This window comes from Oryzias melastigma, unplaced genomic scaffold (assembly GCF_002922805.2).
Source record: "Oryzias melastigma strain HK-1 unplaced genomic scaffold, ASM292280v2 sc00246, whole genome shotgun sequence".
NCBI lineage: Eukaryota > Metazoa > Chordata > Actinopteri > Beloniformes > Adrianichthyidae > Oryzias > Oryzias melastigma.
Genome location: NW_023416888.1, coordinates 531,444 through 555,906, shown reverse-complemented (window position 1 = coordinate 555,906; position 24,463 = coordinate 531,444). Strand labels below are relative to the sequence as shown.

The 24,463-nt window shown below is 41.1% G+C and overlaps 2 protein-coding genes across 2 annotated transcripts in view; one reads left to right on the top strand and one right to left on the bottom strand.

Moving 5' to 3' along the window:
* Positions 1-643: 643 nt before the first annotated feature.
* Positions 644-24,463, top strand: part of aco1 (aconitase 1, soluble) — a gene marked incomplete at its 5' end in the record, with an annotated part of 41,338 nt that continues 17,518 nt past the window's right edge. Inside the window, 6 exon segments of the mRNA XM_024263638.2 lie at positions 644-798; positions 1,668-1,795; positions 1,878-2,046; positions 5,063-5,200; positions 5,282-5,351; positions 5,434-5,617. Coding sequence (XP_024119406.1) covers positions 1,687-1,795; positions 1,878-2,046; positions 5,063-5,200; positions 5,282-5,351; positions 5,434-5,617 — 670 coding nt within the window.
* Positions 22,081-24,463, bottom strand: part of LOC112140654 — a 33,535-nt gene continuing 31,152 nt past the window's right edge. The window contains exon 9 of the mRNA XM_036210789.1: positions 22,081-22,296. The gene's annotated coding sequence lies outside the window, so the exon portion shown is untranslated. The remainder of the gene's footprint in view (positions 22,297-24,463) is intronic.

Sequence of the window (24,463 nt, the reverse complement as noted above, 5' to 3'; positions counted from 1 at the left end):
TTTATCATATTTATCATAGAGAAAATAATTTAAAATTTAGATTAATAGGTAATTACAAACTAAATGTAATGTTATTTCCCCTGCCTCAGCAAATATGAAACCATCAACAACTTTAACATCTACTGTGACAGTACAGAAATGTGTCTGTAGAACTTGTAGATTTTACACAACTACAACATTTTTACTAACATGTTTTCATTTGCTCTTGATTCACAACTATTTCAATCATTAAATGTTAAAAAAACATAATTTTAATCCTCATTTCTACTTATGTCCTCCATGATCATCAGGAAAATTCTACAATTAAATACTAAAACTAACATACAAAACACGTTTTGGGGTCTTTATGTAAACAAATATGATAACGTTGTATTTATGAAATGTATGAACTGTTTAAATTAGCAACGAAGCACAAATATCAAGGATTGAAGCTAGGTCGTATTTACCTTTATGTTTGTAACTGCAGTCATAATTTGAACGAGGTGGAGTAACTCTGTTGAAGGATTGATCCGTTTATGGAATAGTAGCAACTGTGGCGATCAGCTGTTATTGTTGGATCTCTGTTTCGGATACCCAATCGATTACCCAACTGTCGGAAATCAAATCCAGCTGACGCAAATCAAATCCAAAACTCTCCACCACCGTCGCAAATGTTGGCGGCAAAGAGGAAGTGACGTAATACACATGCGCGCGATTAGGGCGTGGTTAGGGAAAGGGGATCGGGGACTGACATCGGGGACTGACAAAGCGCTCAGGCAGGGAGCCATCGGTCGACAATAATTACTCCTGGTCAAACGCGTAAGTTTGTGGAATAAGACCTACTTCCAGTCGCTGGTATCTGAACTCTTTCTGCCGGCGGAGCTGTCGTTTTTCACCACCAGCTGGCATTTCATTGGGCACAACTTTGAGCTGTGAGCTAAATTAGCTAACCAGCCGTCACGTTTCACCCCTTATTACTCTATACCAGTTTAGGCTGACGCACCGTTGTTATTGTTAACTGTAAAGCTTTCGACAGATTTTCGTTTTTCATGTTGGGTCATACTATGTGCTTAGACGCAAAAGTTTGCTCAGACCAAAAATTCGTGACTTTGCAATATGAATGAGACCCGCAAATGTTTTAGTTAAGACCATTTCGTTTAATTTATTTCCCAATTTCTGTCGCATTATAATGTATTTCTACGGGTTTTATGTTTTCTAAATTGTATTTTGTCAAAGCTACGAATCTGACCATGATTTTCATTATTTAGTCAGTTGGTGGAACTTCTTCTGGGATCAAATAGACAGCATTAGTATCACAGTATCATAGTGTGACTGAAGAGAAGTGTAACAAAGTATGCAGCCATTCAGGAAGTGCAGTCAAATCTTTATCAGGTAAACTTTGACATGGATTTAGACCTGTTAACAGAACCTTTATGGAACGTCAGCACATTCTCTTTATACACTGCAGATTGGAGTGAAATGAGGATTTCTCACGTGTTTAGGTGCAGATTTTTTTAACTGCCAAACTAAGCTAGTTATGTAAGGACTGTAAAAGGGGGCAAGAGTTCAGTGTCCATCACTGGTAGGAGTGGGTCTTGTTATTAACCCTGTAGAGTCTTCCACTGTATTCATTTGGTCAACAAGTGCAGTGCTGGTTTAAGGCTTCTGATGTGCATTTATGTCTTTAGCTTTCCACAGAAACAAAAGATGCCAGCAAATACAAAGAACCCTTTTCAGCATTTAATTGAATCTCTCAACCCTAATGACCCACAGCAGCAGTTTTTCAACCTATCAAAGCTCAAAGATCAAAGATATGGTAATGTCCGCAACCTGTTAAACTGGAGTTGTGCTTGACACGCTGTGGTCTCAGCAGACTTTTTCTGTTACTGTGCTCTAAGATCGCCTGCCGTTCTCCATCCGGGTGCTGTTGGAGTCTGCAGTCAGGAACTGCGACGAGTTTCTGGTGAAGCGCTCAGATGTAGAGAACATCCTGAACTGGAAGCAAACACAGACTCAGACTGTGGAGGTACCCTTCAGACCTGCTCGGGTAATCCTTCAAGACTTCACGTACGTTTACACCCCATCTGTTTGTGTATGTTCCCACTTTAATCCCCCAGAGGAGTTTTCCTCCATTCTGCAGCTTGTTGCTTTATTTTGTCTTGAGACTTTTCTGTTTTGTTTATATATTTAGCTTTATTCTTTTTTTCATTTTTTTTTCTTTTCAAAAGTACACAAAACATCTTACAAAAGTCACTTGGTAAAACAGAATTTTAGTCAACATATTTGAACAACTTCCTTAACAATTAGCATAAAAAAAGGAAGTAAGTGCAAATGAAAGTAAAGCAGGGGATTGTGGAAATAAAGGGGTCATGCCATAATTTCTGTCAGCCTATCAGAGTAAACTATATCCATATGTATGATCATACATTACCTTCAGAACACTAAAACACAAATTATTTATGAAATATCATTTTTGTGGACCGTTTTAATACCTGGAAGTAAAACCACTCAATCTCTGAGGCTCCGCCTTTTGCTCCTTGTCTGCCCCGCCCATTTACGACCTCATCCTTGAGCCTGCCTCCCTGAACCTCCTCAGCGTGACCAAACTTTGTGAACAAAACCACATGATTAAAGATCTCTTCAGTCATTGGCCAGCAGCTATGGGGCCGGGTCAAAACAGAAGAGAAAGATTGATGTCCAAATGCATTTGCAAATGCTTTCCAGGACTTTTCCCTTATTCGAACGTTTTATTTTTGATGGATTTTGATCGTCTGTATGAAGGTCAGGTTCAACACTTTTTACTGCAGTTTTGGTACCGCAGAGGAATCCTGCATGACGGTTACTGGAGATGCTACAGGTTCACACGGTAAAAAAAATACGTCAGTAGAATCAATGTGGATCACGTTAAAAGTTATTTAATTGAGCATGAATTCATCCGACCACATTTGAATGAGTTTCCGTGTCTCATCATTGTGGTTTTATGACATTGTTTTTAAGAGAATTCTGTTGGAACTACAATAGAGCTTTAATATGACGTCACAATAGCAGCCGGCGCCCGCCGCGTAACAAGACAGAAAAGAGAGTTATACGTTTTTCAGTGTTAAAATAAACGTCCTAACAAGTAAACACTTGGACCAATTATTTCCTTTTGGATAATACACATTCGGACAGAGGAGAACTAGCTCAGCACCACAACTCCATGGAGAAAGTGGGTACGTGTTTATTGTAGTCTGGGGGCGGAGCTTGCAGCATAGATTTTTCTTTGAGGGAGCGGTTCACATTGTGCTTGCGTCAGCATGATTCCACCCCCGCATATTTTCGTGGGTATGGGAGGGGCTGCTGGAGAAAGCAGGATGCATGAACAGATCAAAATGCCGCTTTGGGGTTCTTTATAGTGAGGAATGAACAGAATAATGCACTTATAACCTCAAAAAGCAGAATTTCCATGGTATGGCCACTTTCAAATAAATTTGTGCAAACTGAGCTCTTATAAAAATGGAAAATTCACACATAAAAATAATGTGTTGTAATCTACAGGTTTGCATTGCATTGACAAAATCAGAAACAAAGAGTAGGACTAAAACTACAAAGTTGTTCGGTGTAAGGTTAGCCCACCTATGAGAGAAGATGTGAGGCAGGGAGTGAGACAGGTCACCCCCCTCTCTGTTTCTCTCAACAAAACAGGCGCATGTGCCGCGAGAGGAGCACCCCCCCACTCACACTCACACAGACACACAACATCTGCATGAGGCAGTTTTTAACAGAATCTCGACAGAACTGGATGATAAAGCTGATAGACGTACATCAGCCACAGAAAGTTTAAAGTGTTGATGTGGAGACAGCACTGTCATTACACACTGATGCTATTATCCTATATGAAGGAATCGAGCTGCTCCTCGTCAACTGTATAGGTGCTCGCACACCGCTGCGTCGGCATGCATTCAAGCTGCCACTTTCACTGAAAAGTCTATGCAAACGCTCGTAGAGCACAATTTCGGACTTCTACGTGCGTTTGTATAGACTTCTAATTGAAAGTGGCCAACGCCTAATTGAATGCACGCCAACGCAGCTGGTGTGTGAGCATCTTATGTAATCACAGACCGTTTTAAAGTCAGACGATACTTTCATGGAGCAGAATGTAAGGCCTGGCGGATAAATACAAGAAAATGAATTTAATTCATGAAAACTGTGTTTTAGAAGCTCATATATTGTATGGAACCTTTATTGGTAGTTGTAAACATTACAGAGCAATGTTGAGCTGAAAAAAGCCCCTCGTTGTGAGAGTTCTGCATCTTGCCAAGAATTCAAATCATCATAATCAAAATAAGTGTTGGGAGTCAGTTTGTGGACCTTTTTGTCTTGTGAAATTAATGTGCTTCAATGTTGATGTATTTTTGCTTGTACTTTTAACTCATGCCGCCCTCCTGCGACACGGGCTGAAGATACTTGATTTTTGACATCCTTCCTTTCCTGTACCCTCATGTGTCTTTTTTTCGGGCGATAAAGCGCTGTCGAGAACGGCTGCTGCCCACCACCTAATTTCCCCCAGGGTGTGTCCCAAAGGGATTAATAAAGCTATGTCTAATTGTCTAATTGTCTAATTGTCTAATGTTTTTATGATGTTTTTGTAATAATTTCATATAAAAATAAATCATCACCTGGACAGAATTAAGGAAAAAGTAAATTTTCTGTCAATCTGCTCCCCTTTAGTAAACTTGTTCTTGTGCAGCACTCTGTCTCTGTCCCCAATTGTCAAAACTAATTTTTCACTCGCATGCAGAAAGTTTCTTTGCAAGCAGAGCTAGAGTCTGCGCAAGCTCACATGACCAAAATGCCACGTGCATTCTCACTGAGATTCTGCTAGCGCGAGCAGCTCACGCACACGGAAGTAGACGGTCTCTAGTGTGCGAGGACTTTTTTCTGCTCGCGAGAGGATTAAAGACGAGCGCGCAGCTGCAGAAAGGGCTCGCTCTGGTCTGAGTTGTCTACAAGGAATGTGGGATACGTGCATGGAGATGTCTTATTTGGACTTTTGACATAGAATAAACGCCATACCATTGTGTCTGAATGCTCTTCCCTGCAGAGGCGTTCCTGCTGTGGTGGATTTTGCTGCCATGCGAGATGCAGTCATGAAATTAGGCGGCGATCCAGAAAAGATAAATCCTGTTTGCCCTGCAGACCTAGTCATTGATCATTCTATCCAAGTGGACTTCAACAGGAAGTAAGAGCAAATGCATAATTTTAAATCCTGCCCAGTAATGCTGAATTCTTCTGTAGATGTTACATTTTCATTATTATTTAGGTCTGACAGCCTTCAGAAGAACCAGGACTTGGAGTTTGACCGCAACAAAGAAAGATTCCAGTTTTTAAAAGTAAGGTTTTGAGAAAGGTATGAGCAGTTTAGAATGTTGGGGTTCCATCACTCTGCTTACTGTTTACATTTGTTCTCTACAGTGGGGCTCAAAAGCTTTCAAGAACATGCGGATCATTCCTCCTGGTTCAGGAATTGTTCACCAGGTCAACTTGGAGTATTTGGCACGGGTAGTGTTCAACCACAACGGCTTTCTCTACCCTGACAGTCTGGTGGGCACAGACTCCCACACCACCATGATTGATGGCCTGGGTGTTCTTGGCTGGGGTATGGCTCGAGTATTTCACGTACTTCTTGTTGGCTGTGGACGTGTTGCTCCTCTGGCCTCAGAGCCACATGTTGTTAGCTGGACGCCTTACTCTGTTATGTTCAGAATCACAAAGCTGCAAAAAAATCATCAGTTTTAAAAATGTTTACAAAGGTTGAAACAGATTCTGATTTTCTTTAGATCAATCTAAAAGCATGCAGACATTTCTCAGCAGTAGGGATGTAACAGATGACAAAACTCACGGTTCGGATCGTGACAGTATGAAGGTCACGCTTCAAAATCATTTTTTGGATCAGTAAAAAGTAAAAAAAAAAACAACAGCAAAAAATGAGACAAAAGCCCAAAATATTTTTTTGAAAAAGCTTCAAAACAAATATTAAATTAAATTAGCTCATTGAGGCCTATTTATAAAAAACAAAACATCTTTTAACTTTGAACACAAACAAAATGTTAAAATATGTAATTTCTGATTGCATTTACTTGTCTTTAGACTAAATCTACAAAAACTGAGAGAAAAGAATGCATAAAAATAGTGTTGAAAATACCAACTCTATCTGGAGAACCCTTTAAAATGCTGATGTCCAAGTTAAATCGTAAAAAAAATCAATTAAAATCAAACTTAAAATTAATTTTGGTATTAATTGTTCTATTGAAACTAACTCTGGGAATATTTAAATATTTAAAATAATTGTCATCCGTAAAAGATGACACTGCGTGCCTACTTTTCCTGACAAGTTATGATCCCTTTGGCTTGCCATACTGTCGTCCCCTGATGCCACATCCCTGTTACGGAGCAGCGGCTTTCTCCTGTGCGGGACAGCTGCTGCTATGGTGGATCCTAACTGGGGGATTCTCTGAACCCAGAACTGTGACATGTACTGATGCTTTTATTCAGCTCTTAAAATTAACTAAACATTAAATTTCATCATTCGGATCTTCCATGATGAAGTGGAGAAAAGTTTTCGACAGAAGCTCCTCCCACACGGAGCGGGAGCTTCAAGTTCCCACACTTTTGGAGAACTGTCAAGCAGCTACTTTAGCACCTGTTAAAACTAGGGGTTTAACGGATCACAAAACTCACGGTTCGGATCGTGTCACGGTTTTAGGGTCACGGTTCGGATCATTTTTCGGATCAGTTGAATGTTAAAAAAAAATAAATACGACAACAACAATATGAAAGCTAATTTTTGGAAATGCTTCAAATCATATATTCAGTATCAATATAAAGTACTTCCCACACACAATATTTATATATGCAACATTAAAACGTTTGCTCATTGACACCTATTTATTAAAACAGAATATCTTTAGAGTTTGAACACAAACAAAATACTAAAACATGTAGTTTCTGACTACATTTGCATGTCTTGTGACCAAATCTACAAAAACTGAGAGAAAATAATGCTTTAAAATAGACAGCTGCTTCTCCAAACTCGGAGATTCTTTGAATCCAGAAATGTAAACGTGTACCGATGCTTTTATTCAGGTCTTAACATTAAATAAACCTGATATCTATCCATCCGCGTCAAGTTGAGTAAAGTTTGTGACGGAAGCTGCAGGGTTTTTCCTGGCTTAAAATAAGATGGTGGTGTCTCGTGGGGACTTCAGATTTGTATACCTTAACAAGTTTATTTTACTATTATTGTGGTTATTTCATAAACGTTATTGAACATTCTTTCAATTTACATATTTTACTATTATTAGATCACATCATTATAAAACATAAATGGCTCAATGTAACTAATTGAGCCATTAGTTAACTAATGTAATGTAACTAATTGAGCCACTAACAAACCGTATATTGATACACAATAAAACAACTAATTATTCTAGTTTGAAGCTCCATACAAAAGCCTCAGGCAAATGTTTTAACAAAACCCTCAAATTCATCACTTCCAACTCTTACAACTAACTGGATGCCCCCCACTCCCACCCCTCTGTCCGTTTACGAGCATGCGCACTCTCTCCTTTCCTCTTTCCGCGCGGCAATAGACAGACTGTCTCCTTTTTCTTTTTTCATGGAGGTTCTCCTCTAAATCAGGTGTTTAAACTCCTGATTTTAAAGCGTGTCTTCTCTCCCTCAAACTCTGTGGGTCTGTCGGTCATAAACAGCGCAGCTGTGGAAGTAAAGTCCAGTCGGACCGAACCATTTTCAATTTAGCGGAGGGGGGTCCACAGACGATGTTTCCAAAGCAAAAATATTTAAGTATTGTTACCTTGACATTAAAATCTAAATATTTGCGAATATATATTGGTTATTGGTTTACTGAAATAATTGTTTCTGTTGTATCATTTTGTCATCATTCGGGTCTCCGTGGACTCTCTCTCAGTCTGGGCTCCTAGAATCAGCCACATCCCCCCTTTTCCAGGAGCTGGTGGCGGCCGACACCAAATTCTCTATGCAGGAAAAACGCTGAAAGCTCCGCCCACACGTAGCGGGAGATTCAGGAACAGACTTTAAGAAATAACCGTGAAGCTGTTACTTCAGCGCTGGTCAAAACAAAGAGAATTTACAGGAATTTGACAGAATTTCATTGATGTGAGCGGACAATTGGTTTAAATTATGAGAGCCCGAGGTGTGTGCGCGCTGGCTGGGGGTGAGGGTCGGAGTGGTCCGCGGTGCACACGTGTCCGAACCGTGTCCCGAACCGTGGCTTCTGATCCGTACGGATCACGGATCATCCGTGGTCCGTTACACCCCTAGTTAAAACAAAGATGATTTACAGTATGTCACAAAAGTGAGTACACCTCACATCTCGGCAAATATTTAGTTAAATCTTTTCATAGGACAGCACTGCATAAATGACTCTTTCACACAATGAACAGCAGTCAGTGTAAAGTTAGTACAGCAGTGTAAATTTTTTGTCCCCTCAAAATAAATAAAAATACAGCCAATAATAGCTGAACCCCTGGCAAGAAAAGTGAGTACACCCCTAAGTAAAAATGGGAAATGTCAATATTTTGTGTGGCCACCATCATTTTCCAGCACGGCTTGAAGTCTCCTGGCCATGGAGATTACCAGACCATCACAGGTTACCAGTGGAATCCTCTTCCACTCCTCCATCACAACACAACGGAGATGGTGGACATTTGATACCTTGTGCTCCTCCACCTTCCCCTTCAGGATGCCCCAGAGGTGTTCTATGGGGTTTAGGTCTGAGGACATGCTTGGCCAGTCATCACCTTTACCCTCAGCCACTTTAACAAACCGGTGGTCATGTTGGAGGTGTGTTTGGGTCATTATCATGCTGGAACACTGCTCTGCGGTCCAGTTTCCAGAGGGAGGGGATCATGATCTGCTTCAGAATGTCACAGTACATGTTAGAATTCATGTTTCCCTTAATGAACTGTAACTCCCCAATGCCAGCAGCACTCATGCTGTCCCAGATCATATCACTTCCACCACCATGTTTGACGGTAGGCAAGACGCACTTGTCTTTGTACTCCTCACCTGGTTGCTGCCTCACATGCTTGACACCATCTGAACCAAATCTGTTGATCTTGGTCTCATCAGACCACGGGACATGGTTCCAGTAATCCTGGTCCTTAGTTTGTCTGCAGCAGATTGTTTCCAAGCTTTCTTGTGCATCATCTTTAGAAGAGGCTTCCTTCTAGGATCCTTCTAGGACACATATGTCAAAGCCAAGGCCCGCGGGCAAAATCCGGCCCGCGAGTGGGTTTTATTTGGCCCGCGTGATGATATTAATTTATTATTAGATCCGGCCCGCGAGCTGCTGCAAGCCAGCAGATATAATGTACGCAAGAACTACATTTCCCACAATGCAACAGTGACACACCGAGCGGGAGGAGGCTTAATTTCTTTATTTATTAGCGGTCACAGCAACAAGCCTAACCCCCATCAACAATGGCAAAACGGAAGGTGGACACTGAGAAACGGGGGTTTCAAACAAGGTGGGAGTCTGAGTACATGTTCACGGACGTCGCTGGAAAACCCGTGTGCCTTCTGTGTGGAGAAAGTGTGGCGGTGATGAAAGAGTATAATCTGAGACGGCATCATGAAACAAAACACGCAGACAAAAATGAGAATATGGACATGGAACAAAGGCAACAGAAGGCGGAGGAATTAAAACGAGGCCTCAAATCTCGCCAGGGTCTGTTTAGAAAAGCCAAATCACAAAGCAAGGCTGCAGTCAAGGCCAGTTTTATTTTAGCAGAGGAGATTGCTAAATCATCCCGGCCGTTTACAGAGGGGGACTTCATAAAAGACTGTATGCTTAAAGTTTGTGACGAAGTTTGCCCGGACAAAAGACAGCTCTTTTTGAACGTCAGCCTGAGCAGAAATACCATTGCTGAGCGAATAGACCTGTTGTCTATAAATCTAAAAGAGCAGCTTGTTAAAAAGGGAAAAGATTTCATCGCATACTCCCTGGCTGTGGATGAGAGCGCCGACATTTCTGACATTGCCCAGTTGTCAATTTTCATCCGCGGAGTGGACTCCAGCCTAAACGTGACAGAGGAGTTGCTGGCGTTACGTCCTATGCATGGCACAACTACAGGACATGATTTGTATGAAGAGGTCTCAAGATGTGTGAACGAGATGGAGCTGCCTTGGCAAAAACTTGTGGGTTTGACTACAGATGGAGCACCTGCGATGTGTGGACATAGGAGCGGACTGGTGGCAAAGATACGGGAGAAGATGCAGCAGGAAAACGTCACACGTGAGCTGACAGCTTATCACTGTATCATTCACCAGGAGTCGCTGTGTGGTAAAGCCTTGAAAATGGAACATGTAATGCGCACCATCACGCGCGCAGTTAACTTTATCAGAGCCAAAGGTTTAAATCACCGCCAGGTCAAGGCATTTCTGAGCGAGTTAGAGGCGGAGCATGGTGATTTGCCCTATCACACTGAGGTGCGGTGGTTAAGCCAGGGAAAGGTGCTGCACAGATTTTTCGAGCTTCGTGAGGAGATTTGTCTGTTCTTGGAGAGCAAAGGGAAAGACACAACACAACTCAGAGACGAAGGGTTTTTGTGTGAAATGACTTTTCTGTGTGACATTACGAGCCATCTGAATGCAATGAACCTGCAGCTGCAGGGTCGGGGTCGTGTCATCTCTGATATGTACAGTACTGTCAAGGCGTTTCAAACCAAACTGACTCTATGGGAGGCACAAATGCGGAAAGAAAACTTGAGCCACTTTCCAAGCTGTTAGACCATGAAAGATCAGCTCTCAACTAGTGTGTTTCCAACCGCAGAGTTTGCTGATAAAGTTAGTGTACTCACCGCTGAATTCCGACGCCGATTTGCGGACTTTGAAGCACAAAAAAGCAGGTTTGCACTGCTCAGTAATCCGTTTGCAGTTGACGTAGAAAGCTCACCGCCAACCCTCCAAATGGAGCTGATCGAACTACAATGCAATGATGCGGCGAAGGCAAAATACGCAGCAGTGGGCGCTGCCGAGTTTGCGCGCTTCCTCCCCGACACGATGCCCCAGCTGCGCACCCAGGCTGCTCAAACCTTGTCTATGTTTGGCAGCACATACCTGTGTGAACAACTTTTTTCATTAATGAAGCTGAACAAAACCTCACACAGAAGTCGACTTACTGCTGAACACCTTCACTCAGTTCTGACGATTTCCTCAGCTCAGAGCCTGACCCCGAACATTGATGAGCTTGTAGAAAAGATGAGACACCACCAAGTATCATCAGCCTCAAAAAAGTGAAAATTACTGTGCAGTAACATATTTATAGTTTTACTCTGTTCAAATTCAAAAGTTAAATATTTGTTTACACTGCACATATGACTTTTCCGTGAAGAAAGTCTTGTTTCTGGTTCATAGATTCTTTATTTTATTTTATTTCAATGCAGTATATTTATATATCTATATTTATCAGTGCAGAGACTGGCAGAAAATTGCTGATATTATTTATTTCTTTGAAGTTGCTTAAATTCAAAATGAGAAAATATAGCTGATGGTGCCTTGAATAATACCACTTTGTTCATTTAATGTTCATGTTATGAGGTGTTTTTGTGTTGACATATTTGTCTTTTGTGTCAGCCTGTTGAAAATTAAAAAATACTGACAGTCATAAGAAAATGTTGCTTTATTTATCTAATCGTAATATATTTGTTAGGTTTTCAGTTGGTCAAATTTTGATTTCAATGAACATTTGGACAGTCCGGCCCTCGACTTGTAGCAAAATGTTTTATTTGGCCCTCCGTCCATTTGACTTTGACACCCCTGTTCTAGGACGACGACCATGCAGAGCAATTTGATGCAGTGTGCGGCGTACGATCTGAGCACTGACAGGCTGACCTCCCATCCCATTAATCTCTGCCCCAATGCTGGACGCACTCATCTGTCTGTTTTCCAAAGCCAGTCTTTGAATGTGGCGCTGAGAACGTGCACTCAGCTTCTTTGGCTGACCATGGCGAGGCCTATTCTGAGAGGAACCTGTTCTCTTAAAGCGCTGGATGATCTTGGCCACTGTGCTGCAGCACTTTTTCAGAGTGTTGGCTATTTTCTTACAGCCTAGGCCATCTTTATGTAAAGCAAAAATTTGTTTTTCCAGGTCTTCTGAGAGCTGTCGCCATGAGGTGGCATGTTGAACTTTCAGTGGCCGGTTAAGAGAGTGGAAGAGCCTTTTTACAGAATTTTAACTCACCTGCTAACTGGTGACACCTGAGACAGTGTAACACTAATGGTTCACATGACAAAGGGGAAGGAAAATGATAATTTGTGCTCAATTTGTACACTTTCACTTAGGGGTGTACTCCCTTTTGTTGCCAGGGGTTTAGCTATTATTGGCTGTATTTTTATTTATTTTGAGGGGACAATAAATTTACACTGCTGCACTAACTTTAGACTGACTACTGTTCATTGTGTCAAACAGTCATTTATGCAGTGCTGTCCTAAGAAAAGATAGAGCTAAATGTTTGCTGAGATGTGAGGGGTGTACTCACTTTTGTGACATACTGTACATGAATTTGACATGAATTGCATTTAATATGAACAGACAATTGATTTCAATTATGCGAGCTGTGGTGGAAATTTGTTAGATCCGATGGAATAAAGAAATGTTCGCCAAACGTTTTAAAGGGTATTTATTGAACAGAGTAAATGAAAAGAAATGCACGGTGGCGAGATGCGTGGAGGGGAGTCTGCAGAATCTCTGCTTGTTAGTGGGACCATCACCTTTTATACAGAAGCACAAACGAGTTCTAATCAGGAACTTAAGATAGTGACTTTAAGGTTTCATATCTAAAAATGGACAAGATGTTCTAATGAAGTCAAAATGTCATGATAGAATGCCCCTGGCAAGAAACAAACCAATCTTGTGACTTCTAACTTGTACAAAAGGCACTTGGTAAATGTCATTGATGAAAATTAAGGAGGAAATGTATCATTTCCATCCCCTTCCACCCCTTTGGGGCTAACAGCACCAACATAAAAGATTGAAATTATGATTAACAAAACATAAAATCAAACACAACTAAAAAATTTGATTGCAGATTTGCAGAAGGTGGTTGCTTTAAATGATTCAATGGATAACCTTTAGCAGAAGAAGCTGAAGTTTAGCATAAGTTGCTGAAGAAATTGCAGAAATCAGCAATATTGTCATTAAGTGGCAGAAATTTCTTGGATTGGGCTGCACGGTGGGGCAGTGGTTAGTGCTCTTGCCTCACAGCAAGACGGCCCCGGTTCAAATCCCGGCTGCGGGATTTGAAAAAAACATCAACTGGGGGATTTGGGACCTTTCTGTGTGGAGTTTGCATGTTCTCCCTGTGCATGTGTGGGTTTTCACCGGGGACTCCGGCTTCCTCCCACAAAAACATGCATCATAGGTTAATTGGTGACTCTATATTTCCCCTAGGTGTGAATGTAAGAGTGAATGGGTGTGTGATTGTGGCCCTGCGACAGACTGGCGACCTGTCCAGGGTGTACCCCGCCTTCGCCTATCAATAGCCAGGTTAGGCTCCGGCACCCCCGCGACCCCGACAGGGACACAGCGGTCAAGAAGATGAATGAAAAAAAAAATTTCTTGGATTGCACAAAATCTATTTTTTTCATAAAAATCAAATCACTATTAGCAGAAAAAATTTCAGAAGATGGCAGTATTGGTTATACATTGCAGAAAAATAAAAATTGAAAACACAGAAATATACTGAAAAGTCCAGGTTAGGTGAAAACCATAGGCATGTCGGTGCTATTGCAAGAGTATTGTAAAATTGCAGTATGAAAAAACCCTGAAAAATGACTAGAATTGTTTAAATTAAAACAGACCAAAAAGTATCAAGAAGAGATATTTACATAATTGTTTAAAGACAGCAGAACAGTCCACAAAGAGCAGAACAAGTACATGTTTGAATTTTTTTAATTACAAAATGTATCTAGAAGTTAGACCCATAGACTTTAATATATAATTGGACGCATCATCTCTGACGTCACCCGTTGACTTCCACAGTCCCTGAAATGAAGCCTGAATATTCAGCTCCTGGCCGCAGCCATATAGGCTGGAGTTAACTCCGCATCACATGGACGTTCCAAATATGGGGAAAAGGGGCGGGACCGAGTTCACCCGCTTTGTTTTAGTTCACGCCCACAGCTCTTCCGTCTGTGGTTCTTCAATGCTAACGGCTAACCACTTCAATTCTCCAGCAAAGCAGCACCGCGGTGGATTATTTACATCATGAATCTTTACAGGTGAGTACTTGGTGTTTTACACACAATCTGTTAAGCGGTGGAAGTGACTTTTAGACAACAATGAAAACGTATTTTCCCGTGATACGTGATTTGTACGAATTGAACATCCACTTGTTTGAACATTTCTGTGGTCCTAAGCTATCTTATTCAATAAGTTATTTAGCCTTAAGTTATTGTAGTCTTTATATATACATTAAAAACACACCACAACAGTAATACGATTGTGTAAAACGTAGTTTTTATCTAGTGTTAAATCAAATTGTTGATATATGATCAGCTGATGCTGTGATTACAATATGAGGAGCATTTCTTTTTACTTCTTAGTTGAGTCAATCATGTCAACTTCTTAAAGCTGGAGCTAATATTTAAGTGAATCCTCTAAACACAGTCACAGTGAAGCAGAATGAACTAATATCAGTCAGAATGTGATGAACATCAGGTCTGAAGAGGTTAAACATGACTGATGCTGCCTTCTCTTCTGCTGACAATCCAAACTAAATACTGTCATGTTCTTTCATAGGCAAACTCATTTTCTTAAAAGATTTGGTTTAAAGATATTCACATGGATTTTGAGCATAAACAAGATGAAATATTTTTATTTTGTGTGTTTAGCACATCTTTGCAAAACTGCACATGTACAAATATTTTTGAGTGAAATCTATTTTCTTTTCCTTACAATTACAGTTTGGATTAATGGTGACGTCATTTCCATTTGGCACCAGAAGGACAGTTCAACAATACCACCACAGCGACGTGAACTCGGCGGGGACCCACATCACCTGGTTCAGCTGAGGCGGACGGTGGTGGTGGACATCTTTTATTTTTAATTCTACAAGGAAGAGCAGCTCCTGGTTCTCTCATCACTGTGGAGGACGTGAACGGGCGACGTCTGGAGCCTGGAGCTGTCATTGGGATCAAAGAGAACATCCAGCGGCTGCACACTCTTCAACCCATCACTAATTTTTTTTTTTTTCCTTCATTTCTTACTGAATTTTATTTCAGTAGATAGAAATGTACTCTTAGGATCATTTATTAGGTTTTTTAAATATAAAAACAGACAGTATTATCATAGATGATGCTTTCTAACCATGACATGTTTAGAGAGGTCCCTACTTTGAATAAAGGGAAACCAATTCTGAATTTTCAATTAACAATGTTTGTGATGTTTTGAATCATTTCATCTGCTTCAAGAATAAATTTTGTACAGATCTGACTTTGACCCACATTTCCTTTTGTCTTAACTATATGCTAAAACAGTGAATTAACAGAAGAGACTGGTCTTTCAAATATGTTAAACATGATTTTTATTGAATCACGCACATCAGCAAGAGTCATCTTCATATGTTAAAATTAGAATTTTACTGCCTTAAAATGTAAACGCTGGATTGTTTTGGATTATAAATCCAACTCACCACCAGAAGCAGACCTGAAGAGGAACATACATGATAAACATTAGATACAATGAAAATAAAATTCAATATACATTAAAATCACAAGACAAAGCTAAAAATAAAGCATGTACACATTTGTTAAAAATAAAATATTTAAATTATATGTTCTTATTAACTGAAAGTTTTTTGTCTTCACATTTTAACTTAACATGAAGAGATTCTGGGGTTACTGTTGTAGTGTTCAAGGGGGTGAATATGAAGTATTCAATCTCAAAGTTGGTTGAAAAATATAAATTTTATTAAACAGAAATTTAATAAAATTATCCTCGGGGCACCATCTTCGTGATGAAGGAAAATATTACTCATCAATGATTAGCAGCTACTTCTAATCAATAAAGTAATCAATTAATCAGTCTCTCAACTTAAGCGTAAGTGTCTTTACCCTTGAAGGGACTTTACCACAAAGAAGAAAAATAATGATATCTAAACAACGACGTCCTTTTGAATATTCATTGAATAACATGAGGTTGAACAAGCAGAAATAATGGACGTAAAAGCATGGAAAGCAATCAACATATGTGGAACATAGAATATGACTTTAACTAGTAACTAGAAATAGATAAATGAGAAGAAAAGACATACAATATTGAGGTGAGAAATGCTAAATGTGTGGATGCATTAAGTGTGTGTTGTGCATAAATGAATGAACTTTATTTATATAGCACTTTACAATTGCTTGTAGCATACCAAAGTGCTTCACAATAAAAGGAGGAAAGAATAGAAAAAAAGACAAGTTAAGAACAAAATATAAAAACAGCATAAAATTACAAAAGCAGTCCGCAGCAAAATACACTAAGTTAAATAAGAACACAAAGGTGTTGTTACTGATCTGAGAATAAGCTATCCTTAAAAGGAGGAATTCAAAAGGGGCAAAGATGTTACTCTTGCAAAAATAGTTAATCTTTATTCTAACCACCAGCAGTTGACTGTATGAGCGAAGTTGGACTTCTCACCAAGCGGTCTGAAGATCTGGGTCTGCTCTGCCAGGAAAGGTGGTTGATCCCGTTCCTGGCTGGATGCTTCAGGCCGGCTGTAGAGGCGAGATATGCAGCCAGGTGTAGAAGGAAAGGGAACCTGTGGTTCTGCTGGTTCTGCTCCGTTCAGTCACTTAGCTTCTGGGGTGGTCGAACGATTTCTCTATTCCGTTTTGTGACCAAAAAGTATAAGTTACAAAGCTGGCCGGACAATGAAACTTATCGAATGGTCTAGCATTAAAAATCATTTTTAAAATAAAAGCATCAAAAATTTTAAAAATGTTGGAATCAGTCTATGAAATAAACGGAAACAAAAAGGTTGTAAAGGAAGAAAGCACGTGAAAAAAAACGTGATCTTAAGACTGGAAGAACTTGTGATGTTCCTGTTCTGATCCTGTTCTGGCTTCTGGCTTATCAGCCCTGTTGGCTTAGAGGCGTGTTGTTGAGCCCGTGAAGCAGCCTTCAGAAGGTGTTGAGAAGGTCTGAGAAGCCGCCGAGAAGGGCTGCTCTGGCGTGGGCGCCAGGGTTTTCCATTTGGGAGGCAGGGCCAGAATCGCCCAATCCGTGGGGATTTGAGGCGTTTTACGATTGGAGGTAATTTGCATGTCCCAATGAGCTCTGGCTATGCAAATATCAGGGGCGTAACTTTATTCTGGTCTCTGGATGTGTTTATTCTTAATGCTGAATTAACAACAAAAGGGGTTTCTATCAAACACAGTTTGTACAACCCTATATGTGTGTGTGAATCCTGTATGTGGCACATAAAACTCTTACCAAAGTCCATATAAACACAGAAAAGCAATTCTCCAAGCTTTGGCGGTTACACATGATTCTTTCATGGATTTTAACCTCAAAGTAGTTGTGAATCTTCTTCTGTTAGGAATAAAGGTTTGGTTACACACATGTAATAATAGACAATTTTTCTTGGTGCTGTGGAGAGATGTTTTACATGTTAGATCCAATTAACAAAAGTCCTGTGTTTTAAAACATAAGAAAAGTTACGAAAGGTCACGTGTTTCAAACAAAGGACTCTGACCCCTCGCTTACACCGCTAGCATCAAGGCTCCGTTGCGTGCGCCGTAGTCTTTTCGTAACATTAAAAGTGTGCGAGAAACTTCCACTGCAGGCGTTCACGTCCTGCGTCTGCGGACTGACCTCTGCGTCGCTGCGAATCCTTTTCATTTGGTTCAAATTTTGACGGACGCCGCAGCTGATCGTCATCACTTTCTGTGAAGTTGGGGCTATTCACGACTTAAACCGGAAACCACGCGAGCGAATTTAAAATGCATCCGGTATATTTTCAAAATAAAACGAGCTTTCCGCTAAACTCGCCGGTTTCAGCGTGTCGCAAACATTCCGTAATTTTCGGGTTACTCAAAGTGTGTTGCAGCACAGCGTTGTCAGTCATAACCATGGACAACGAGAAGCTGATCATAGAGATCCAGCACTACTCTGTCTGGGCTGAGCTTTCACAGGCTGTGGATGGAGCAGCAGCCAGTGTAAGCCATCGGCTGTAGCTAGTCCACTCCCGCAACGCAACGAAGCCTTGGCGCTAGCGGTGTAGGCGAGGGGTGAGTGTCTGTCGGGAATGCTTGCAGACTCTCTGGGGGTCAGCCTGCTGGAACCAAGACTCTTTTGAAGATGACAGGCTGAAGTTAACCAGAGTTTCGAGTGCAAAATAGTCAGGGTCTGGCCCGGTTTAATGACTTACATCTGACTGGGAGATAGAGGTTTTAGACAACTTTATGGCCCCCTTGCTGGAAGGGGAACTCTGTTATCTTGAAAAAGGCACTCCACATAAAAGTTGGGTGACCAAATGGTCAACACAGGTCATCACAGCTGCCTCCAAGAAATGCTACACTGTAACAGATCTGAATTATGTCCTAACTTGTTATAACTTTTTGATTAAAGAAAAGAACTGTCCATAAAAAAACTTTAAACATAATAGATATCAATGTTGCTGAGAATAAAATCGAATTACTGTAACTAAAATAAATAATCATAATATACATTAATAATTTATTTCCGGCATATATAAAGTTATTCTTTGTAGCCACGAGGGGGCCCAAGCCAGGGTCTCATTGTGCCGGTCCCAAGCCCGGATAAATACAAAGGGTTGTGTCAGGAAGGGCATCCGACGTAAAATCTTGCAGAATCAAATATGCGAATCAGACCTACGAAATCCATACCGGATCGGTCGAGGCCCGGGTTAACAACGACCGCCATCGGTGCTGTTCACCGACAGGGTGCCAGTGGAAATTGGACTACTGTTGGTGGAAGAAGGAGAGGAGGAAGGCGGGTTTTTAGGGAGAGAGAGAAGAGGAAATTCACTAGTGTTGGACTGAGAGTTGGGACTTTGAATGTTGGAACTATGACAGGAAAGGGTAGAGAGTTAGTGGACATGATGCAGAGGAGAAAGGTAGACATACTGTGTGTCCAGGAGACCAGGTGGAAAGGTAGCAAGGCTAGAAGCTTAGGAGCAGGGTTCAAGTTGTTCTATCATGGTGGAGATGGGAAGAGAAATGGAGTAGGAGTTATCCTAAAGGAGGAGTTTGTTAGGAGTGTTGTGGAGGTAAAAAGAGTGTCAGATAGAGTGATGAGTCTGAAGATAGAAATGGAGGGTGTGATGTTCAATGTTGTTAGTGGGTATGCCCCACAGGTAGGATGTGAGCTGGAAGAGAAGGAGAAGTTCTGGTTGGATCTTGATGAAGTGATGATGAGCATCCCTGGAAATGAGAGAGTTGTCATTGGTGCAGATTTCAATGGTCATGTTGGTGCAGGAAACCGAGGTGATGAGGAGGTGATGGGCAGGTTTGGTATCCAGGAGAGGAATGTAGAAGGACAGATGGTGGTGGATTTTGCAAAAAAGATGGAAATGGCGATAGTGAATACATTCTTTGAGAAGAGACAGGAACATAGAGTGACCTATAAGAGCGGAGGTAGAAGCACACAGATAGACTACATCTTGTGTAGACGGTGTAATCTGAAGGAGATCAGTGACTGTAAAGTAGTGGTTGGTGAGAGTGTTTCCAGACAGCACAGGATGGTGGTGTGTAGAATGACTCTGGTGGTGAAGAAGATGAAGAAAGAGAGGGCAAAGGCAGAGAAGAGGACAAACTGGTGGAAGCTGAAAAAAGAAGATTGTTGCATGACTTTTAAGAAACAGTTGAAACAGGCTCTGGGTGGTCAGGAGGTACTCCCAGATGACTGGATAACTACAGCTAATGTGATCAGGGAGACAGGTAGGAGTGTACTTGGTGTGTCATCAGGAAAGAGAGTTGATAAGGAGACTTGGTGGTGGAATGAGGAGGTGCAGGAGTGTATACGGAGTAAGAGACTAGCTAAGAAGAAGTGGGACACTGAGAGGACTGAGGAGAGTAGACAGGAGTACAGGGAGATGCAGCGTAAGGTGAAAGTAGAGGTGTCAAAGGCCAAACAAAGAGCTTATGATGACTTGTACGCTAGGTTGGGTAGTAAGGAGGGAGAGACTGACCTGTACAGATTAGCAAGGCAGAGAGATCGAGATGGGAAGGACATGCAGCAGGTTAGGGTGATCAAGGATAGGAATGGTAATGTGGTGACAGGTGTCAGTGGTGTAATGGAAAGATGGAAAGAATACTTTGAAGAGTTGATGAATGAAGAGAATGAGAGAGAACAAAGAGTAGAAGAGGTGACGGTTGTGGAGCAGGAAGTAAGAAAGATTAGTAAAGGTGAAGTGAGAGGGGCTTTGAAGAGGATGAAGAGTGGAAAGGCTCTTGGTCCTGATGATATACCTGTGGAGGTATGGAAGTGTCTAGGAGAGATGGCAGTGGAGTTTTTGACCGGGTTGTTCAACAGGATCTTAGGTGGTGAGAAGATGCCTGAGGAATGGAGGAGAAGTGTGATGGTGCCCATTTTTAAGAATAAGGGAGATGTGCAGAGTTGTGGTAACTACAGAGGAATAAAGCTGATGAGCCATACAATGAAGGTGTGGGAAAGAGTAGTGGAAGCCAGACTAAGAGCAGAAGTGAACATTTGTGAGCAGCAGTATGGTTTCATGCCAAGAAAGAGCACTACAGATGCAACATTTGCTTTGAGGATGTTGATAGAGAAGTACAGAGAAGGTCAGAGAGAGCTCCACTGTGTCTTTGTAGATCTGGAGAAAGCTTATGACAGAGTGCCCAGAGAGGAACTATGGTATTGTATGAGGAAGTCTGGAGTGACAGAGAAGTATGTCCGAGCAGTGCAGGACATGTATGAGGGCTGTAAGACAGTGGTGAGGTGTGCTGTAGGGGTGACAGAGGAGTTCAAGGTGGAGGTGGGATTACATCAGGGATCAGCTCTGAGCCCCTTCCTGTTTGCAATGGTGATGGACAGACTGACGGATGAGGTTAGACAGGAATCACCATGGACTATGATGTTTGCAGATGATATTGTGATTTGTAGTGAGAGCAGGGAACAGGTGGAGGTGGAGTTAGAGAGGTGGAGGTTTGCCCTGGAAAGGAGAGGAATGAAGGTTAGCCGCAGTAAGACAGAGTACATGTGTGTGAATGAGAGGAACCAGAGTGGAAGAGTGAGGTTACAGGGAGAAGAGATAAAGAAGGTGGAGGAGTTTAAGTATTTAGGGTCAACAGTACAGAGTAATGGAGAGTGTGGAAAAGAAGTGAAGAGGAGAGTGCAAGCAGGTTGGAATGGGTGGAGAAAAGTGTCAGGTGTGATGTGTGACAGAAGAGTTTCAGCACAAATGAAAGGAAAGGTGTACAAGACTGTGGTGAGACCAGCCATGTTGTTTGGACTAGAAACAGTGGGACTGAAGAAAAGACAGGAAGCAGAGCTGGAGGTAGCAGAGATGAAGATGCTGAGGTTCTCTTTGGGAGTGACCAGGATGGATAGGATCAGGAATGAATACATCAGAGGGACAGCACATGTTAGAGGTTTTGGAGATAAAGTCAGAGAGGCCAGACTGAGATGGTTTGGACATGTTTAGAGGAGAGACAGTGAATATATTGGTAGAAGGATGCTGAGTCTAGAGCTGCCAGGAAAGAGGTCTAGAGGAAGACCAAAGAGGAGGTTTATGGATGCAGTGAATGAAGACATGAAGGTGGCTGGTGTTAGAGTGGAGGATGCTGAAGACAGGCTTAGATGGAGGAAACTGATTCGCTGTGGCGACCCCTGAAGGGAGAAGCCGAAAGGAAAAGAAGAAGATATATAAAGTTATTCTTTTAGTACTTACTGGAGAAAAGACACCAGATGACTCCCAGAGAGCATATTCGAACAGTTTACAGCACGGCAGCAGGACAGAAACCGAAATATAGGGCTCACGCTGACGCTAAATCTGTAGCAGACAGCTGAACACCTGAGCTCTGCTCCCAGAATCCACCGCAATCGTCACCTGTCAATCAAAAGCCGCGATCCCCCAATAAAAACTTAAAGCACCAGGCATTAAAGGGGTTTATTAGAGGGCTGAAAATGAGGATTTTAACATAGGAGTCAATGGGAATTTGCTCACTCTTAGCACCAGCCTTTCTGGTCAGTGCCGGTACTGCAATGTTTTGTTACTTCCTGGTTGGCTTCACGTTCCGCCTGCCAGTGTTGGGGGTTGGTTAGACCTGAAGAAAGTTTAAAGTTGTGTAATAGCAAACATATCAAATAAATAATAGCAAAGAAAGCTAGCATTTGGCTAAAATATTAGCTGAACTAAAAAATAGCACATAAAGCGTCAGTAAATGCTAAATTAGACACAAAAGCTAGCATGTTCCGAAAATATTAGCTAAACTCCAAAATACCCTGAAAACCCCCAGTAAAAGCTAAAATAGCCACAAAAAAGCTAACATGTAGCTAAAATATTAGCTTAACTTCAAAATAGTCATAAAATCTTCAGTAAATGCCAAATGAGCTCTGCATTCTGTTAGAGTGAAGAACATTGTCTGTGGTTTCACTCAGCAAAAATTTAAATACAAATGCCCATAAAGCATTACAGTAACAATGCATGGTAGTTCATCAAATAAATAGCATTTACATCAGGCAACTGGGCAGGACAGTTTCATGTATCTTGTCCAAGAACTGTAGCATGAGAATTGGCAGGGGGAACTTGAAACTTCTTATTCATAAGTTTAGGGAGTCACAAATTCCTGAAACTGTCTCCCCGCGCGTGATGTGGGGGGAGGGGAGGGGTTAGCATCTATATTTGAGCACAATGACTTGGCAGATTTTGCAGCACCATGGTTTGCTCCGAACAAATGACTGCTGTTCGCCAACCATACGTCCGATCAGAATAATTCTTTCAGTTTTGTAAACCTCAGGCTTGGAAGAATTTAGAAATATATGATTTATTAGTGTCAAACATAACATCTTTATGTGAAACTGATCAGAAGTGAGAGGAGTAAATCCTTCCTGCCATCACCTCAAAATCCCGTGTTAACGGATGGGAAAACAGCATTTTTACATGTTTCAAACAAATGTCTATATCTTCAAAACTACTTGAAATATCAAAACAGTTGAAACCTTGTAAGAACCACACGGTTTTTGACTATCTGTGTAAATTTCATGTTTCTATGTTCAAGGGGGCTCTCACAATGGCAATTTAAAAACAGTCCACGAGAACAAATGCGTTCGTGTTCTGTACAATGGTGAAGTATAGGCGGTTTGGGTGGAGTTTGTCTCAAACTTGAGGCTCTTGCTAAAAAACTGTTCAACCCTTGACTTTGAGGGTGATTTTAAACTAATCTAGACAAAAATTCCCACATTTCGGTGTAAAAATTGCGACTCTACGACCAACGGTTCAGGAGTTATACGATTTGTTTGGAAAAGTTTTGTCTTTATAAAAATCCTGTCCTCACGCTGAGTGATGACGTCACATGTTGTAGCAACTGTCAAAATCGTCCCAAAAGTCCAAAATTGCCTGATTTCAAACAGCTGTAGTTCAAAAACTATAAGACATATCCACAAGAAAAGTAATACCTAAATAGCTTCGTCCCTCCACTACATTTTAAAGTTTAAATGGTGCCTGTAGCTCACAAATTGTAGGAGATACATTTCAAAAACAGTGAAGTTGAAGCACTGTCGCCATTGACTTCAATGTTATTTTAAATTTGAACAACTTCAAAAATTTCAAGAACAATAAAAATTTGCAGAATTGTTTAAATACATCAGACATGTCCACAAATAGCAGAAAAAGTGCATGTTTGAATTTTCAGAATAGCATAAAGTATGCAGAAGTTACGACTCTAGAAAGTTTGGAGTTGCTGAAGAGCCTTCACAATGCATTTCAATAAAAAAAGTTGCAGCAATTTTGTTGAATTGCTGAAGAACAAAAAGTTGCAGAAGAGATTCAGAAGAGAGCAACAATGTCCTCAATAAGCTGAGCATTTTGATACTTGAATGACAGAAATCGGATGAAGTATGCAGAAGTTACAGGCGGACAAAAAAACGTACGGAAGAAAGAAAAATAAGAAGTATAATAAAACAGAAGAACAATACTGAAACAATACAATTGCATACTGCAATCAACCTAATGATTGCATACTGCAATCAAACTGATGAAAACACAAGCAGGAAAAAGCAACGCAAAACACCGGGACATCATTTTACAGCAGAACCATGACGCTAAACAGGAGCATAATTAGGTGGACTGGACGGGTCATCTCCTTGGTTAGAAAAAACAGTTAGCTGCATCAGTTTCTGAGAAAGGATTTAAGGATTATCAGTCCCAGTAAAATCTACCTGAAGGTAGGGTTGTACAATGTAATCTTCTTCTTCTTTTCCTTTCGGCTTTTC